General features: G+C 40.5%; 1 protein-coding gene across 1 annotated transcript; it reads right to left on the reverse strand.

Annotated features, from left to right (window-relative positions):
* Nucleotides 1-1,411: 1,411 nt before the first annotated feature.
* Nucleotides 1,412-8,609, reverse strand: LOC123186966 (meiosis-specific protein PAIR3). Its single transcript, XM_044598697.1, has 11 exons — nt 8,306-8,609; nt 7,351-7,428; nt 5,326-7,236; nt 5,057-5,204; nt 4,001-4,141; nt 3,862-3,925; nt 3,635-3,784; nt 3,438-3,496; nt 2,558-2,692; nt 1,940-2,031; nt 1,412-1,859 (listed from the first exon to the last, which is right to left on the reverse strand). Exons 2-11 carry the CDS (start codon nt 7,381-7,383, stop codon nt 1,791-1,793), a joined length of 2,802 nt encoding a protein of 933 aa, XP_044454632.1. The 5' UTR covers nt 7,384-7,428; nt 8,306-8,609; the 3' UTR covers nt 1,412-1,790.
* Between the last annotated feature and the right edge of the window lie 10,688 nt (nt 8,610-19,297).

A 19,297-nucleotide genomic window follows, 5' to 3' on the forward strand; every position in this document is an offset into this window, starting at 1 on the left:
CCACCTGGTAAAAAGGAAAACACATAATATATTCTCACAAAAACTAACCAGTTTTAGAGATGACGTGTCTTCTCACAAAATCACTGTTGGGATATCGCTTATCGGGAACTTATCGGTCGACCCAAGATAAGGGGTAAATCGGCCAGTTTATCGGCATATCGACCGATTTATCGCCATATCGACTAATTTATTGGCCGATTTATCTTATCAGTCAGACAACGGTAAGAAATAAATTAACCGATTTATCGGAATATCGAACGATATCTTGAACAGTGTGACAAAATAGTAAAGCAGGGAGGCTTGAGGCACTAGCCAGTGCGATGGGCGGCTGTGTTTGGATAAGAGAGCGTCTGCACCCCTTTTGTGTTCTACTGAACGAATTTCGGAGCTGGCGTGCATCACATCAGATGGTCAGCAAGGCGTTTGCGCGGTACAACGAGATTTATGATGTTTGTCGGTTAGCATTTCCACAAAATGAAATAGGAGTGAGGGGTAGTATCACTGTCGCAACAACACATATTGAAGTCTAATTTGTAATTTTTGTATCTCATGCAATGTTTCGAATATTGATATTAAATTTTGTGACAACATCGAATGATGTTGTGTCAATGAGCTATTTAAAAAAAAACCCGAACATTTTTAGATGTGCAACACGGGTTTGGTGCCATGCCACAGATCAAGTCTCCGACTGTCTACTACAACAACGTCTACCCAGCTCCAGCGGCGGAGGGACGATGATGGTGGCGCGCCTTTGCCTCGTCTTAGCGCTTATAGTCGTTGTTAGGTGGTCCACGGACCTAGTTGTAATTTTTTGTTACTTCTGGTGTTCTCCGGACATCCACGACAGATGATGAATAAATTGGAGGTTTATCCCGCAAGAAAAAAGAAATCTCATTTCAGAGATAAATGTATGTCCACTGTTTTTTTAGTCTTTTAGCATGGGGTGTCCACTCTTGAAGTACATACATGTTCCTTGCCAATGCATTCCTATGCACAGTGCTCGGTGAGAATGCTGCGAGAGACAGTTTCTCTATCAACCCGTGTCTGACGGCAAGTTTTTGTGATTTCTGTTTCCTGCAAGCTGCAAACCGGAATATGGAACACAGCATAACGTGTACCATGCCTACCAATACCTCTCATTGCATCCAAACTATTCCAAATAAACAAAGAAGGAAACCTCTCATTGCAGTTCTGTTATCTGCGAAGGGCATGGTAGGTTCCTGTTTTGCATGTACCACATACTTTATCGTTGGCATAGCAGCTTTCCTTTGCATGTACTACGCCACAACTTGTGTCCGTAAAGCTTGAATAACAACGGGTAAAAGGACATATACATTTGCCTCTAATTTCCTCATCCAAATCTCATGCACAAAAGCTCAAAGAAAAGCGGCACTGGAAGAAAGACATCAAATATGTCACCAGACGAGTACACTTGATTTATACCATCACGTTCACATGGCAGCAAATCTAACTTAAGCATTTGTGACTTTGTACTTGATCATTACGTTATTCAGTCTGGAAACAAGAAACAATACCAGGACACAATTCACTGAAAGAAACACGGCATGGTTAAGTTAGCGATTCACTGACGCAAAACGGTAGAGATGGTGAAACGGTATGCATTGTAACTACAGATAGCCTCCTACTGCTTTGGAATAGTTCTTCAAACTGAAAACTGTGAGCAAACCCTTTGTGAGCCGTATGTGGACCTGCTGTTTGTGACGTGATGCCCCGCCCTACAGGTTTCGCCATAGCTATCTACTTCTGTCCTGTAGAGCAGGTGAACTTGATCAATCTGCGGTGTCGATGATGAGCTCCTTGAGCACGTGTTTTAATCCATTCATCCTCCTCCGAGCTCTCTGCGGAACCATTTTCGTGGGAAAAAGGTTAGTGCCTGATCGACACGGCATCCTTCCCTGGAGAAAGGTGTTTGCCTTACCTTTTGAACCTTCGCGATCTTGATTTCGGCATCATTGAGCTGAGAACCAACTCTGCTCTCGGCATGTTGGAGGAGCTTCTTGTGTGATGCTTCTGTTGATGCAATCATACAAGAACACCATGGTTCAGTGGCAATTCAGGTAAGGCCAAACGGTTAGAGAGAAACAAAGCATTTAAACAGATTTCTTCTAGTGGCTGCCGTATGATGATTCATTCCGTTTTCCTCTTAACAATGATAACAGTGAACTAAAACTATAGTTACTTGAATTAAAAAAATTCACTGATGAGTATTTCTTCTAATCATGTGCCAATGAAGATTGGGCAATCATTCTTTTCAATTAAAAAGAACACGCGATTTAACCACATTATTCAGCAACAAACTCCATGCATGAAACAATGTTGGAATATTATGTGCCTGTATCAGTTATATGACATAAAGCTTGCAATCTATAATCAAAGTGCTCTAATGGTGATACTTCATAAGGCTCCGTTTTGACAAAGGTTAACATGATTCCACAGTTTTGGGAGTCCATGCAGAGCATCAGTTTGTAATAAATAGTGCGGCGAGTAAGTATTTCATTTGCATTCCGCAAGTGTAATGTCTTAAGTTAAAACTTACTTTGCTTCTCAGCTACTGCCTTAAGTTCTGCATGATAGGCTTCAAATTCCTCGAGAGAGTTCTTGCAACCAAGCAACTGCTGATTAACCTCCTCCTTAAACTTCTCATGAAGAATCCGTAACTGTTCTTGTTGCTCTGAAACCACAAGACATAGAGGACCAGGTCATATCATTTGAGTAACTAACATTTATTCCAAGAGAAACAACACAGGACATGCAAGAAGACAAGGTAAAGTATAAGGATTCACAACAGAATCTTGCCACAAGTGTGCCTTACTAACCAAACAGGCAACTAACTTGGTCATATACCTAACTAACTAGTGGTGTGGCATGGTCAGCATTCCAACCAAACAGGCTCTAACCCTATATGCATATACACAGTAAAAAGTCCAAAGAGCAGAAGATAGTAATAAATAATAACTGCAGGCAGATTCAAAGAAATGGTGCATTAAATTTTTCTCAAATTAATCTTTCATGGCACTGATTTTATGATTCAGTATTCAGATAATGGAAATGATTCAAGAACAAAATCAACCTATTTAAGGTTAGCTCTTTTTTAGGGGGGGGGGGGGGGGGGGGGCATTCATCTTATTGTGTTTTCTTGAAGTTTAGGATATGCCGGACCTGCATAACACAGGAATCCAATCATGTGTCTAACCTTATTTGCCTATATGACTACTCTACTACTTATTGAAGTAGTACGTTGCCTGAGCTGAATAATCCAAATAGGTGAAGTACTAGTGGCACAATGGATCAAAACACCAGTACATCACATCTATATAGATACTGCTTTCTGAACAGTATCTGACAAATGGGTCTCATTGTCAGAAAACTCATGATTCATAATATTAATTTCTGCAGTGACACAATATAGACTGTACCTTCAAATGTTGAGTTTAGTCGCTTCCTTTTAGATTTTCCTGCATTGACCAGCTTATTCCTGAAAGTACAGTTGAATGCGTCAAAAAATAGCTGCACCTCAATATATATGATACTTCTATAACAAGGCTATATATACAATTAGGTGTGCATATGCAGATAAGATGTAGTTTCTTGGTAACACCAGCAAAGATCTTACACATCATCCTGCATCTGCACCTCAACTCCCTCCAGGTGCTGGCGAATTATCTCTCCAGTACCTGCCAGTATCTCAGAACTTCTATTTCTTGTTTCAGACTTGATCTTGGTTTGAAACCTTCCCAGCACCAGCAGTAACTCATCAAAAGCCCTGGTTACAATCAAGAAATGAAATTGGACCAACCAACAAGATCAGATTTGTATTTCTTTATACAACCTAAAACGGACCTGTTCAGGTAGTCATCTGGGCATTGCACTGGTTCTTTGTCTGACATCATAGTTTCTTGTGTTCCTGAAAGAATTAGTAATGACATATTAGTTCTGAACTGGAACTGTTAAATCAACGCAAGAAGGAAATCAACTTTACCAGAAGTGGCAAAAGGAACAGGCGAAGGTAACCGCCGTTTGCCTCTTTTACCCTCTTTTAGATGTGATTTCTTATCCTGATTTTCTGTTGGAGATTTATCAGGGCTGTCTACATCTGAAAGCCATTTGCGAGTTTTATATCCTGCACATGGAGAACCAGTTACAAATAAGTAACACATCACAGGTAAACAATTTTTGGATATATGACAATGTAATTTATACATCTCCAACAGCATGAGGGAAAAGCTTGGCTCACACTATTAATTTTCCAGAACTAAAGTGGTCAAAATACTAAACTTAAAGCACTTAGCAAAACACACTAATGAAACGCATTTAAAGTAGCATGCATGCACATGACAGGATATGCCACATGTTGCTTCTATTCCATTGGAATGGCTTCTCATGAGCAAGCACTTCATACAATAGTTAAGAGTGAGTGTACCATCTTAGCATACCAGCAATCATGGCAGTACTTTGGAGAGCCCTAACCTTAAAGCCACAGCAGGATTATTGGAGTGTCTGGCACTGATAATGATTGATCAATGACTGCTATGAAAATTCTGTGGAAATAGAGCTGATGCAATAGTAGGACTATTGGACATAGTTAAAAAAAGGCGCGCCTAGGCTCTATTCGATAGCAAAATGTTTAGCACATAATTGTGCTTAAGCGTACACTTTGATTAGAAAAGCGCAAGGCGGTGGCGAAATGCACAATTAACACCTAACTTTCTTTTTCACTTTGCTATTGGATGCTCTGACCCCCAATGTTTTTTTTGAGGAAAAGGGCAGAAGCTCTGCCAATAGTGTTTAACTGGTAATGGACGCATAGAGAAACAATCGATCTATATATGTAAATACATAGAGAAGAATGTGTTCTACATGAGTACTGTCCTCATGCAGAACAAAATGGGTAGTACTCTGTAAACTAACACTGTCACCTTCAGTTCTACAAATGTGGCTATAAATCTGAAAGGAACAAAACATACTCTAGGAAGCTATTGTTTTGCCTGTATAAAGTATAAATGTGTATTGAAAGTTGCAAAGTTGATATTCTGACCTTTCCCAAAACTTGGAATAGAAGTTTGAGCCATTTCATCTTCAGTTGGCAAAATGGGTGAAAGATATGGTTGTTTTTTGTTCTCTCTTTCTTCTGAAGAATTGGGAGATTCACTTTTAGGTAACTCATAGGTTTTATCCATCCCGTCCTGGATATGAGCAGTACATGAATGAGTGACAAACAGATAGGAGTTACTCTGTTGTTACATGAGTATAGACAAAACAAATTTACTATGGCTGTGAAATGATTCAAAGATGTGGAAAGCCTACCGATGGCTCAGACCCTGGATCAGAAGCAAAGGAACTTGATCTTGACCTGTTCACACTTTTTGGATACTTGGGGCTGTATGTGTCATCATGTAGCACTTTGCTTCTATTGTGGTAGCCATTTACATTAGTTGCAAAAGTAGGACTTGCAAACTCATCTCCCATGTCTCTGAATCTGGCTGCCAATGGACTGGCAAACTTCTCTCCCAGTTTACCATTTATCTGGGGGCTTGCCTCATTGTCCCATGGGTACTTTTTCGCTTCAGGAGATGGACTAGCAGCACCAGATGGTTTGCCATTTATCTGGGGACTTGTCTCATTGTCCCATGGGTACTTTTTCGCTTCAAGTGATGGACTAGCAGCACCAGATGGTTTTCCATTTATCTGGGGACTTGCCTCATTGTCCCACGGGTACATTTTTGGTTCAGGTGATGGACTAGCAGCCCCAGATGGTTTACCATTTATCTGGGGACTTGCCTCATTGCATGGGTACATTTTCGGTTCAGGTGATGGACTAGCAGCGCCAGATGGTGGCAAGTTAAATGTATTTCCCACTGGTTTATGTGCCTGAGGGCTTCTGTCTGAAGCTTTGCTCAAATTAGAATTCTCCTTCCGGTGCAGCAATGAAGAATAATTTTCCTTGCTCTTTGATGAAATATTCTGCGAAGAGAGCTTATCTTCACCCTCATTCAGTGTCGTGGGCAGCAACTTCTCTGACAAATGCATCTTCTGAAGCCCAACTTTAGCCCCATTCAGCCGTCTCTCCCTTGTAGGGCTTCTAGAACGGCTCTCAGCAGTTTTTCCAGTTCGGGACAACGAAGAAAAGGAGGTGGTTTTCTCTCCCTTATTCTCCGATGCTGCATTTCTAGAAGATAGCTGTCCTTCCCTAGCATCCTGTGTGATCTTGTCAGAAATCTTGTCAGAACAATGGACCTTCTTAAGCTCTACTTTAGCCTTCCTATTTGAGCTTCTAAGATTTCTCAAGCAGCGAGAGTTACCATTTGCAGATTTCCCCATGGTTTTGGGTGTGCATTTCTCATCAAAAACAAACACACTGTCCAGTGTTTTCTGCTTGGGTGCAGAACGTGAAGTAGACAATGGTCTCTTTGCACTCTGGCTCTTATCCTGCTTCTTGGAGGCTGCTGGTGCTTTCGTGCGACTCAAGGTGCGAGTAACGGGCCTCACTTCAACTACTTGTGGAGTATCAGAATCTGACTCAATTGGATCAGAGGATGGTTTGCTCTTTGCATAGGTAGCTGTTTGACAGTTGAGAAGATCAGGTGTCTTGATAATATCAGGAAAACGTGACGTGTAAACCTTCTTGATCCCTGGAGATGGTCCATTGGCGGTTAGACTTTTAGGTTGGTCCGGTCTCTCAATGTCTTCAGGGTTTGGTGAAGCAACAGCCTGCTTGGTTTGTGATGTGCCAAGGATCCCCCACAGCTTCATCCTGAGCACTTCGCTGTTGGGTTTGGTCTTATCTGCAGATTCCACTTGGCGCTTTCCTTGTGAATTCACGACAGATGTCTTCTGCAGTTGGTCAAGCTGGCTGCCTTGTTCTTTTCTTGTTCCAAAGGAAAAGGTTCCGGTTTGCTCACGTGCATGGTCATCAGGTTGTGACAGAGAAACCTTAACATGGGCGGCTTCAGGTGCCTCTGCAGCAGATCCTCCATGGTTTGCAGCTTCTTGTGAGACCCGGAGTGAAGCATTATTCGCTTTCGGGGGTCTCGATCTTCCATCAGTTCTCTGAGACAGGTTCCTCTCGAATGCAGGAGCAGCAGCAGCAGCAGCAGCAACATCTCTGCTTCTTGATACAGAATCTGACCTTGGATGAGGTATGCCAATTGATACCTTAGGAAATTTACCAGATGGATACTGGTTGCTGGCCAAACTCCAGTGATCACTTGATGTAGCCTAGAAACATCATAAAGCATGAGTTGTTAAAATAGCACTAGTGTGAAAGAACAGCTAAACCTGAAACAGGAAGCACATCCTACAATTTAGCACAGGAAGGAAGTTGCTACTCACTTTCTGGATATTCGGCAGCTTGATCTCCGTCATTGCAGCTTCTGGGGTAATAATAGACCAAATTAACTAGAGTTGAAGCTGGTAAACAGGAGAACAAGAGCATTAGGTAAGGTTCCACCAATGTTAAAGCATCTTTTATTTAGGATCAAATTAAGCTCCACAGAGATGTATAAATACAATATATATGAGACACTAAAACATGCCTGAGAGAGACTAAGACCAGATTCAGAAATGAACAGTAACACAGAAGACAGAATTATGCAAGATACTCTTGTCAAGTGTAACTAATGCCAGGTCTGAATTGGTATATATGCAGCAGTAATTAAAATGAGTCAAATGGAACAGGCTGCTAGCTAGCTGAGAGTAAGAGCATACCAACCAGATCAGATTTAGCCTAGTCTGAGAAATACTAGTAGCTAGGACTAGCCCCTTGTAAGCATATTTGAATTAATGAAAGATTAGAAGTAGCAGGTGCAATGCAACTGTATCATATACATTGGGTTAAACGTGGTCTCAGCATTCAGAGATGGTCTTCCACAAGCAATACACACAGCTCAGGTCGTCAGATAACTTAACTCGGGAAAATGCTGGGACAAAGCAATACTAGTGACACATTTGCAAGACTTGCAGCAGCTAACCTAACCTAACCTAACCGCGTGTACAGAAGCAATCCAACAAAGAGATCCACGGAAGATCAGGTCTCAGGCGCTTGACTGACGGCGACCAACTGAATGGAACCGAGCAAACCACGGCCCAATCAGACGACGCGAGCAAAACAAATTCGCAACAACAAGCAAGCGTGCGACGCGATCGGAGCACGTAGATCAGGAAATCCACGGGCGCGCGCCTGATCCCAACCCCTACATAAACCCTAACGAAACCTTGCGCGCGGGAGACCAAGGCGCACGAACCGGGCCAACCCAATCCAGCCCACGGGGGAGTCTGAAATCGGTACCTGAGGCCTGAGAGTCCCTGGTGGCGACGTCCGGTCCGCGCGCGGAGACCGGGGACGGCGCTCCCTGGCTCCCGCGGCGGTGCGCGGTGGGCTCGTGCGGCGCTCGGCGGGGAGGCGGGGGGCTCGATCCGGGTCTGGACGGGCGGCTGGTCGCGCCGGCGGCTGGCCGGCCGGTGGTGGCGGTAGCGGAGGTCGGCGGAGGCTAGGGTTTCGTGGAGAATTGAGGACGGAAGAGGGAATTCAAAATCGAGGTCGCAGGAGAGGGGAGACGAAGGCAGGGGACGACTGATCCCATTTCTTGGATAGCCCGCATCAGTGCAGTGGTTCGACTTGTATCCTCCACACACTCCCGGCCCATGGGCCCAACGGGTGAGCCCCACACTTACAAGGCCCAAGGCCCACGCAACACAGGGCACACCGGCCCATTCGTATCTCACTGCCGCTGGCTGTCTTTTCAGATGGGCGACTTCAGTTGCAGCCTCGATACCAAAGTCTCTGGAGAATTTCTTGTAACGGAGATTGATACCAAGAAGAAGGTGTTTTCAAGGGATTTCATTATAATCCTTAGTCATAGGAGTTATTTTACATTTTCTTGGATCTTTAATCCAAGTCAGCGTACCTGTAATTGTTATGAGTATATGAATAAAATTACACATGTTTCTCAAAAAAATAAATTGAAAGGTCTGTCAGCTCTGAACCCCTTTCAGGGTAGCAGTGATGACAGCAGCCGGACTGTCTCTTAGTTTTTCCAAGTAGCAGATTCTGCAGGTAAACTAGACCAATGGGTGAGAGCTTGTAATAAGGATCCATTGCGTTTCTTGATCAGCCTTCTCTCCAAAACTTCTTCTGGAATGACATTGTGTATGCCTAACAATGGTGCCTCAGTCGCATTAGTGAGTACTAGACTGTGGTTTGAAACATGAGTGTTACATTGAGAAACATGGCACACGGGGTGAACCAGGCTTTTAGCCGGTAACGCCAGTCGATAAGGAGCTAGACCAATTCTTTCCAGAATGGTAAAGGGTCTAAAGAGCTTCATGGAGAGATTTGGAAAAAGGTTTGTCCACATAAGTCTCTCCATAGAATTGAAGTTTTAGATATAGTGAATCTCCCACAACAAACTCTCTGAATGTTCTATTCTTATCAACATCAAATTTCAACAAACTCTCTTGGAGACAATTATCCAACTCGGCATGTGCATTGTGGAGGGGTTGTGGCAGTTCCCAAAATGGACTCATGCCCATAGATGGCTTCAAAGGAGTACACCCCGGTGAAGAATGAAAGGTTGTATTGTACGCGAATTCTGCTTAGAGTAACCATTGAGCCCACTGTTTGGGAGTGCCATGTACATCACGCCTCAAATACATTTGCAAACATTGGTTAACTCTATCATTCTAACCATCTGTTTGACGATGATAAGCAGTAAACATGTAAAGCTTGGTGACCCACAGTTCGAATGATTTCCTCCAAAATTGCTAGTAAATATTTTGTCTCTATCTGAGGTAATTGTATGGCATACCATGTAACTTGACAATGGTCGATAAAAAAGGAATGTGATATATGTGCAACACTAAAGGGGTATTTCAAGGGTATAAAGGGACTCTACTTGGTATATATTTGTCCACCAAAACAAGTATAGAAAAATAGTCAGCAGACTCAGGCAACCCTTTGATAAAATCTATAGAAACCACTTCCCATGTCATTTGGGAATAGGTTGAGGATACAACAATCCAGGATACTTACAATGTTCATGTTTTGGTTGTTGAAAAATATAACACTATTGAACAAAGTTATTAAAAATTAATTGTAGTTTTAATCCCCGCCCACTGAAAATGCCTCGCCCACTTTTGTAAGTCACTTGTCTTCCAGAAAATGCCTCCCCCCACTTGAGATGAATTTAATGCGTCAATGATTTTTGTCTGAAGGCCGGGATTTACATCTACCAAACTCCAGCCTAGATTTTTCAAAAGGCCATTTTCCAAAGAATATTCAGACTCTTCATCAGGGTTCATTGCAAGTTTATGAAGCTAATGACGATCATGGGTGTCAATCTCATAATAGTTCATAATTTTGTTCTATCCAAACTGGTTGAGTTGAAGAAACTGTTGGTAAAGCAAACACATGCCCCACTCTAGAAAGGGCATATGTTGCCTTATTTTTAGAATCTTCTGTATACTGAAAAGTGAACTACAAGCCCACTAATTTTCGCATGGCCTCTTTTTAAATCAATAATTAATTCTTGACTCCCCGGCTAATAAAGGCTTTGTGACATGTTTTTATAACAAAAGGACCTCTAAGGCCTATCCACTACCACAGTAATGGCCATAACCTCCTTTTCATAAATGCTCACTTTCTGATTAGATGGATTTCCTTCTTGGCTGAGCACTGCTCCAATGCCAGTATCATAGGCATTTTTTTCAATACAAAAATGTTTGCTAAAGTCAGGGAGGACCATTACTGGAGTTGTTGCCCTGGCTTGTTTCAATTGCTCGAAAGCTATTTGAGATATAGGATACCACATAAAGGCTTTCTTCTTCAAACTTTTGCATAGAGTCTCCACTCTTGAATTGCTACATTAAGAACCCTACATACATGTTTCGTGCCAATGCATCTGATGCATTCCTATGCACACTACTCTGTTAGAATGTTGTGAGAGATAGTTGCTCTATCGTCCAGTGTCTCTCTAACGATAAGTTTTTGTGATTTATGTTTACTACAAGCTGCAAACCGGCATATGCAACACGCATAACGTGTATCGTACCTACAAATATCTCTCATTGTGGTTCTATTATCTTCCAAGGGCATGGTAGGTTCCCATTTTGTATGTACATACTTTATCATTAGCACAACAACTTTATTTTGCATGTGATGTGCCACAACTTGTGTACATAAAGTTGTAATAATAACAGACAAACGGATCAAAGATGTCTAACCTTCTTTGAGTATGACCGTACATATACATTTGCCTCGGAACATATTAACATAATTTATTGAGGTGTTCGACAACCATTCAACCCAATTAAGTCTAGGGGATCATATCCCCCTTTTATCCTAAAGACCGACTAAAATTTGTACTAAGAAATAAAACAAAAGCAATACCAAATGATGGCCAAATATGTCTTGTAACTTCCATTGGTGCTTTATATAGTTTAGATCCTGGTTTAATGTGCCAACAATTTATTCATTGCCTAGTCCCATGTTTGTTTTCCCTTTGAAACCTAGTCATTTTTTGTTTTCACCGTCTATTCTTCTTCATCAGTTTGCGTCACTACTTCGGATGGCCTCCCTGTTGGACACCTTATAGTTTTGGAGGAGTATGCTTCTTTCCCATTAGCCTTCATGCTTTTCTTCTTGATTTTTTGGTCCTCGTCTGGTGAATCTAAGTCTGTAGAGGTGTTGTTGCCCCCATCTATATCAAATAAAACAGAAGTTATTATGAAAGAAATACAAATACGATCCTTATACTAGCTCCATGTATTATAGCCTTGTGCATTCTACAATTTTGCAAAGAAATCCTAACTATTTTCGTTATGTTTTAAGCTTTTCGGAAAAGAGTACAAGCAATGTGTATTAGGGGCGGAGGAGAAATATTTCATATATCTTAATATGTTCTTTAAAGTTTTACATATGCACCAATATGATTTTCAAGAAAACCTACATAATTTTTGACTACTCAAAACTAATTACAGAATTGCTTGCAAATATACTTGAATGTTGATGTGCAAAAGTGACAAATCAATAGAAAGATCCATGTTTGATTCAGTTGTTAGTGTTCATTTTCTAAATCTCATATAAATATAAACTATGTATATCATACATTTATTCAGTTATATAAATCAAAGTATCTTGAAAGCTTTCCAAAGCTCGGGAAAATTGCGTATAAAGTCATTAAGCAACTTGAAAAAGGCTCTAATTTACTTGTAGCTTTCTAACTAATGGACCTCCTAAGATAGAAAAAGAGAAACAAATGTAAACACTCTCAGGTAAACCAATCTCACACAAAACAGAGGAGTGCAAATAAGCACACAACAAAAATGAAGTACCCACAAGATTGTGTAGTAGTATGAATGAGTATTTGTTTTCGTCATTTATCTACTTGTGCACCAACATATTTTATACTAGCGCATGCTATTTCTATTTCTCATCAATAATAGTGTAAAGTATTTATAGTAACTTGACTAGATTGGATGGCAGAACCTAAAGGAAAAAAATATGCGAAACACATGCATGTATATATAAATACCATAGCAATGATGAGAGAAGGAACTTACAAACACTAAAATTTCGCTCATTGAGATTTATATTTTCCCCAATTTTTAATCTTCTAGGCATCGTTGGACTTGCTTGAAATGTATTAGTCATCACTTTTTCATAAGCCTTTTGCGTAAACTCTCATGCTGCAAAAAGAAACAATTAAAAATAAATACCAAATATCCATAAACATAATTTACTGACATATTAGAATTTTGGAAGTTTGATAATGTTAATGCAATCCATTTGTTGATAAAGCTAACAATTCTAATAGTTGGACATATTTTCAACAAATTATATATGATATACACAATATCATAACACAAACTACATAAAAAGTATATGTTTTAAGAGTTGGGCTATTTTCAGCCACCACTTTAAGATATCAAGTTGGCATGTGTTATGATGGGTCTTATAACAAGTTAGTAAGCTCTACAAAGTTGCCTAAAACAATTGACACACTAGTGAAAGAAACCGAAAAATCATAATTTCCATGTATGGTCTAACGTACAGGTAGACCAAAGTTATGCCTTTGTTTTTGCAAAAAATGTGTTTCTCATGTACATAACAAAAAAAATAGTTCAGTGTGTACTCAAAAAATAGAGGAAGATTAAGTTGCGCACACTTGGAAACAATAAAAACACTATTATATTGCAACCTATGATATTTCTTTAACAGAAAATAGTAAGGTATACCCAAAGATACAACAAAACCAAAATGTTCCATTTTTGGTGTGGTTATGAACCAAAACCTATGATACACCTTATTGCCTAATAGGTTGATAGATAATTGCAGAATTAGTCGAGGGATGCACGCATTTATATGATGTGGCGACAACTCTGAAATACAAGATTGTAAAACAAAGAAAAAAAATGCAAGGACGATCATCTGGATATAGCACATGCGTAGCATATGAAAACTACACTAATCGCACATTAATCTTGCACGAATAAATAAAAATGTGAAATTAGAGTGATCACATAATTTCGTACATAATGAGAGGTAGAAGGGTGGAATCCGCAAGAATTATGTAGCATTATCACTATGACCCTCCTTCAATGACATGAATCAAGTAAAGAACCTACAATCCTACTTAAGCTAGTTTAACGGGTCTAATTATTTCAAGAATAACACAAAATCAAATCATATGGAAACTAAGTCAAAAAATATTCCACTTACAAATTTTAGGATGCCTTATTATTTTCACATAAAGTGGAGAATTTTGAACAATTAGAATGGCAGTTTATAAAAAGATATAAATTCGATTTTAAAGAGTATAAATGCTAGTGGTAATACCAATGTATGTTCTTCTAAGACAAGTGAAGTTCTTAGAATGACACATTAATTTTGAGAAAATGAAATGATGTACGACAATTACTCATAATACACAATCTTGAAATGCTTAGTTACCAGATCAACAGACTTCTCAAAATTGTACAATTCATCTACACTTGTTCTTTGAACAAATGCTCGTTTTGTAAGTTTTCCCGTTTGAACGTAGTGAAGTGCAGACTTCAATGTCCTGAATGCATAATGGCTAAGAGGGTCCGTGTAGTACTGTATAATTAATAATGATTAGGACTATGAAAATATTTAATCGAAGAACAATGGAGTGATTTTGGTTTTGATTTTTATGTACCTGGTCTTTCCTTGTTCGTTCCAATGTTTTTCTGTATTCCAATTCCTTCACCCAGCCATGTGGCAGCTCAGATGGGTGGAACTCCACTTCTGCAAGGATCTATAAAACAAGGAAACATATTAGCTTTGGAAAGTCAAACCATGGTGTACATAAACAATTATTTATTTAGTGATAGCAAGAAATACACATTATCTCGAGAGTTTGTGTCGCATTGTCCATTGGTATCACAACTGGAGATCTTCCCTTCCTTAACATAGAGTAGTACATCTTCTTTAGAAAACAATCATACTCCCATTGCCGCAGAAACATAAAACTGCAAATTAATAATCGTGCAAGAATTTACAATCAAATTAAAGTTATATGTTGACATGAGTAAATTATATGCTTGAGATCCTTAATAATTATTTTTATGGGGCAAATGAAGGTAGCTAACTCTAATAGTCGATTGTTTGTTTTTTGTATAGCTTACACATGTGTGCAAAGTTACCTTACACATAGGGGGAGCGAGAGAGACCGAAAATATATTGCAAAATTAGTTCTCAAAGGAAATCAACTAATCCTAGGAATGTATCTGCAAACATGTTCATATCTAATCCTTGACCAAACTGAGGGTTATTCATGAAAATTATAATGGTTGTGAGCATATAAGAATATTTGGAATTCCTAAAAGATTCAAAAATAACACAAGTTACTACTCCCTCCGTCCCATAATATAAGAGCGTTTTTAACACTACACTAGTGTCAAAAATGCTCTTATATTGTGGGCCGGAGGGAGTATATATCAATGGTTGGTGATCATTTTCAAATTATGTACATATAAATGAAGCTTTTTTGGGGCCATTCGACACTACATCGCTGGACACTACCAATATAACATTTTTTGCATGTCACTTTTAATTGCCAGTGGATTAGCAATTCTAGAAAACAAATGGTTTTTTCCTAATTTTATTACCTTCCTCACTTTGTTATACTAGACAGACAATAATTTTATTATCAGCATTTTTTTGGGGGAAACTTAGTATTGGTAAAAAGATGGACATACAATTTATAATTCTGATGTGATAAAGAAATGATGAACATTTTATGTTATAACACATGAGGAAAGATGTGAACCTTTGGTGACCATTCTTCATCTCCTCGCCAATAGACAATTACAAACAAGCATTGTTTGAGCTAGGAAACTACCAAAGTGAAATTAATAGATTTTGGTGGCACTTTGTATTCCAATTAAATAATCACATCTATACCATCGAAGATGAGCATAATATAATAACTTCGCATATGACATGATACCATATCCAGTTAAAGGCTTGGATACTCATGGGAACAAATTAGTAATTATGAAAAATATTTTCATGAAAGAAAACTTAGATTAGATTGACACTTTCTTGGAAGTCATTCATTATGAATAGAGATAGTACTTGCAAGGAAAAAGGTGAAAAGGCTACCTTGTACATCTTGTCCACATTCTCGCCGCCCGCTCTGATCTCGACCAACCACCCCTTTGGAAGCCATTCATGTGACTTCTGCATACCATGACATATCAACAGATGGATCATGGATACGGAATGTTATATGTATACACACATATATATACACAATGACTACATTATATTAATAAAACATACAGAAAGCATGCTATCAGCAACAAAATAATTGGCTTTTATGTAGTGCTCATCCATCTCAGAGAAAAGGTAGTCCAGGACCTCGGACTTCATCGTGAATTTTGCCCCTGACACTGGAGAAATGAAATACTGGAAATAAACAAAAGCAAGGAGAAAAATTAGATATTTCCAATAATTAAAACAATAAACAAAAACAAAAAAATTAGAGCAGGAACACATGCTAAATATATTTAATATCATGTTTGTTTGTATATAACATACCCGATAGAGGGCACCATCGTCACCACGTCTAACCATCATGATCCAACCATCTGGTAGCCAATCTGGTGCCTCCACCACAACATCTTCCATCTTCTTCTTGACATCCTCGAGTAGTTTCACTTCCCCAACATCCGAGATCCAGTCTTCCATTCCTAGAACTACAAAAATTAATATCTCCCTTCTCTTTCAACTCCTCGGAGATAGACCACCATAACATTATTCCTCGGTGAAATCCCTCAGTGGTAATCCACCCACACACTCCCATGGAAACGATATGCAAAACCACACTCTCCTAGCTAAACTCTGTATATATAGACTTCTCCAAAAATGAATCCACTGTCGAGACTTTAGCTTCCCAAAAATTAAAGTGTTGGATTCTAGATATCCGCATGATGAAGCATGAAGGTATATCACACCCGCAAAGCCACATGGGAGGCTGGATTTGATCAACCAAATAAGAAGTCGAAGAGTTGGTTTTCATGCCAAAGTAGCATCACTCGTCTATTGCTATTGTACTAGCAGCGAGAGTCACAACGGTGTTTCTCAGTTCTCAACTGGTCTAGAATATCAAAAGTAAATGTGTGCAGCATCTGAGTAGGGCAACGGAGGAGACCAAGGTTGAGCAGTGTTCTGGGAGCGCACTAGGCATGGGGAACGTTCGACTTCGCATCCATACTACCACTAGGATCTAGTGTGGTGGTGCTACCATTATTTGGCATGCCCAGGATCTGAGGCTGCGGTGGTCTAACACGCCTTGGTGCCAGGGCGGGGTGCGGACATCGGCAACGACTTGGGGACACCGGCTGCGTGCAGTGGGAGGCGTCGTCCGGTGATTTTACTTTATTTTATTTTTGCCTCGGATTGAAACAGCTCAAGAGCCATAGTATCCCAGATACGACACAGTATGACTTTACTCTCTTTCTTCATATTTTTTTAGAGAAAAATATTGGACCAGCAAACAGAACGTCTAATGCCTCCTTCGTTTTGGAGGAATTTCATAGAAATTCTATAGGATAGGATCCTTGTAGGAAATTTTCCTTTATAGCCCTTTGGTTCATAGGAATGGATTCCTATTGCTACATAGGATTGGTTCTTACGCTCCATATTTCAAAGGAAAATAAACATGAGACTAGACTCAATGGAAATATTCTTATATTGTGAACAAAATGGCATCTCTTTTTCTATTCCTACTCATAGAATTTGAGATACATGCCATCTCATTTCCTACAAATTTCCTGTTCCTATGATAATCCTATCCTATGAACCAAAAGAGGTATGAGAAGATACAATAAGTGGCTATGCAGAATAGTACAGTCAAATCCCTGACAAATAATCCAAAACCAAAAGCCATGGGGAAAATATAAATATGTAAATCATGGCCTCCAAAACAACCCTGAATCTATCCTTCAAGCTCAGTCAAGGAGCGATGATGGGAATCGACACCGAGGCCACCAGTTGGAGCCATAATCATCTTGTGACCTCAGATAAGAATGAATTGAGTTCCTGCTACATAGATCAGATCCAGCTAACGGAAAAACAGAAACTCCAGCTAGTTCCATCCCGATGATGGGCTTGGGAAAGTTTCTTCATATTAATGGCACCCCAAGACAGCTACATAGATCGGATCACCACGACAACCAAAGTTGGAAGCAAACTACATCAGCCACAGGATGATAGCAGTACATGCACTCTGCGAAACAATCCGTCCGTCACCACCCAAATCCGTACCACCAAAAAAATTGCTAAGACATCAATAGACAGACCAAAGGGTCGTTTCCCAGGGAATTCTAGTGCCCCAGATCCCTGGCGCCACTAGGCCCAAACCGCTCATCATACCTTCGTCAACTCGCGAAACCCAGACACGACCATGCCTCAAATCAAACTTAGAACAGAATAGACCATCTTTTAGCGACCTCGCTGCCTCGTAGGACGCCACTAAGCGAACAAATCTCTATCTCTCACCCCATCTATGACCAAATAAAATGTGATTAACCAGGAGAAAGGAGGATCTTTTGCAAACCTTGGGTTACCGTCGGGGGTGCCATTGAATCGCAAGGTGGAGAGGACTATCCGGCGACTTGTTGCTGTCACCGCCTGCCCTTAGCGAACGCTCTCGCTTGGAGATGTGGAGAAGACCACGGACGATGATGAGGCAACGAGACAAGATGCTGGGTGGCCGGAGGCTGGCTGTGGCTGGCGGAATTGTTGAGGGCCTCGGTCAGCGCTATATATAATCTGACCGGCAGGAAAAGGTAAGTCGCTTTCGACGTTGTCTTGTCCTAGCCTTAGATGATCCATCGGACAGTGGAGAAGGAGTTTGTAGGAAAAGGGGTCTAGGGTTGAGAAGGCCAAAATTAGGTAGGTCATTGAAATTTCAAAATGGGAAGGGCGGGGTTGGTGAATTTGGTCCAAAAGTTTTTCTTTCTTTACTGGTATTTAATTTGGTTATGTGGTCTCACTGTCCATTAAATATTGATTTGTTTGTATCCTAGAATTGATATAACTTTAATTGGTGATATTCCAAAGATATATATGAGGATACGCATGGTTCCACTATTGACTTTTTGCAATTGCGGAAATTATTTATTAGACGCTGTGTACTGGCTGCCAGCGTAGACACACAAGTGTTCTACCTAGAGTTACCAAAAACGTGCCAGGTCGATACGTGACAGAGAGAGTTCTTGCCAGATCCCTTGGTAGGGTTCATGAAGAGACCGGAAGTACCGGAATGGAGTCTGCACACACAGTTTACCCATGTTCGGACCTCCGAAGAGTAATACCATATGTCCTGCTTTGTCTTGGTATTCATGGACAGGGGATATACCTCGTGCAGAAGATTACAATGGTGGTTTGAGATGTCTACCGAGTTTTTTCTAGATTGGATCCCTAATGAGGGCCCTAGACCTCCCTTTATATAGACATGAGAGGTCTCTAGGGTTTACACGGAGAAGATATCAGATGGATCTGGCTCCCGCTGTCTGCCTTGGGGACACGATCGCCGCCCTCTCCTTCTCAGTGTTCCTTGTCGCTCCCTGGGCCTGGTGGGCCTTGGCCAAGATCGAGGTTGGGCTCCTTTACATTAGACGCCCTGGGTCAAGGACCCCGTCAGTAGCCCACGAGTGTGACGGAGATCGTGAGCATCCAGGCTCCAAGGTCTCCGTCAGGCTCTTTTTCTCGTGCCTCCGGCCTCCCGAGTCGTTACTGGGCAGCCCCGTC

The sequence above is a fragment of the Triticum aestivum genome, chromosome 2A, assembly GCF_018294505.1.
Source record: "Triticum aestivum cultivar Chinese Spring chromosome 2A, IWGSC CS RefSeq v2.1, whole genome shotgun sequence".
Taxonomy (NCBI): Eukaryota; Viridiplantae; Streptophyta; class Magnoliopsida; order Poales; family Poaceae; genus Triticum; species Triticum aestivum.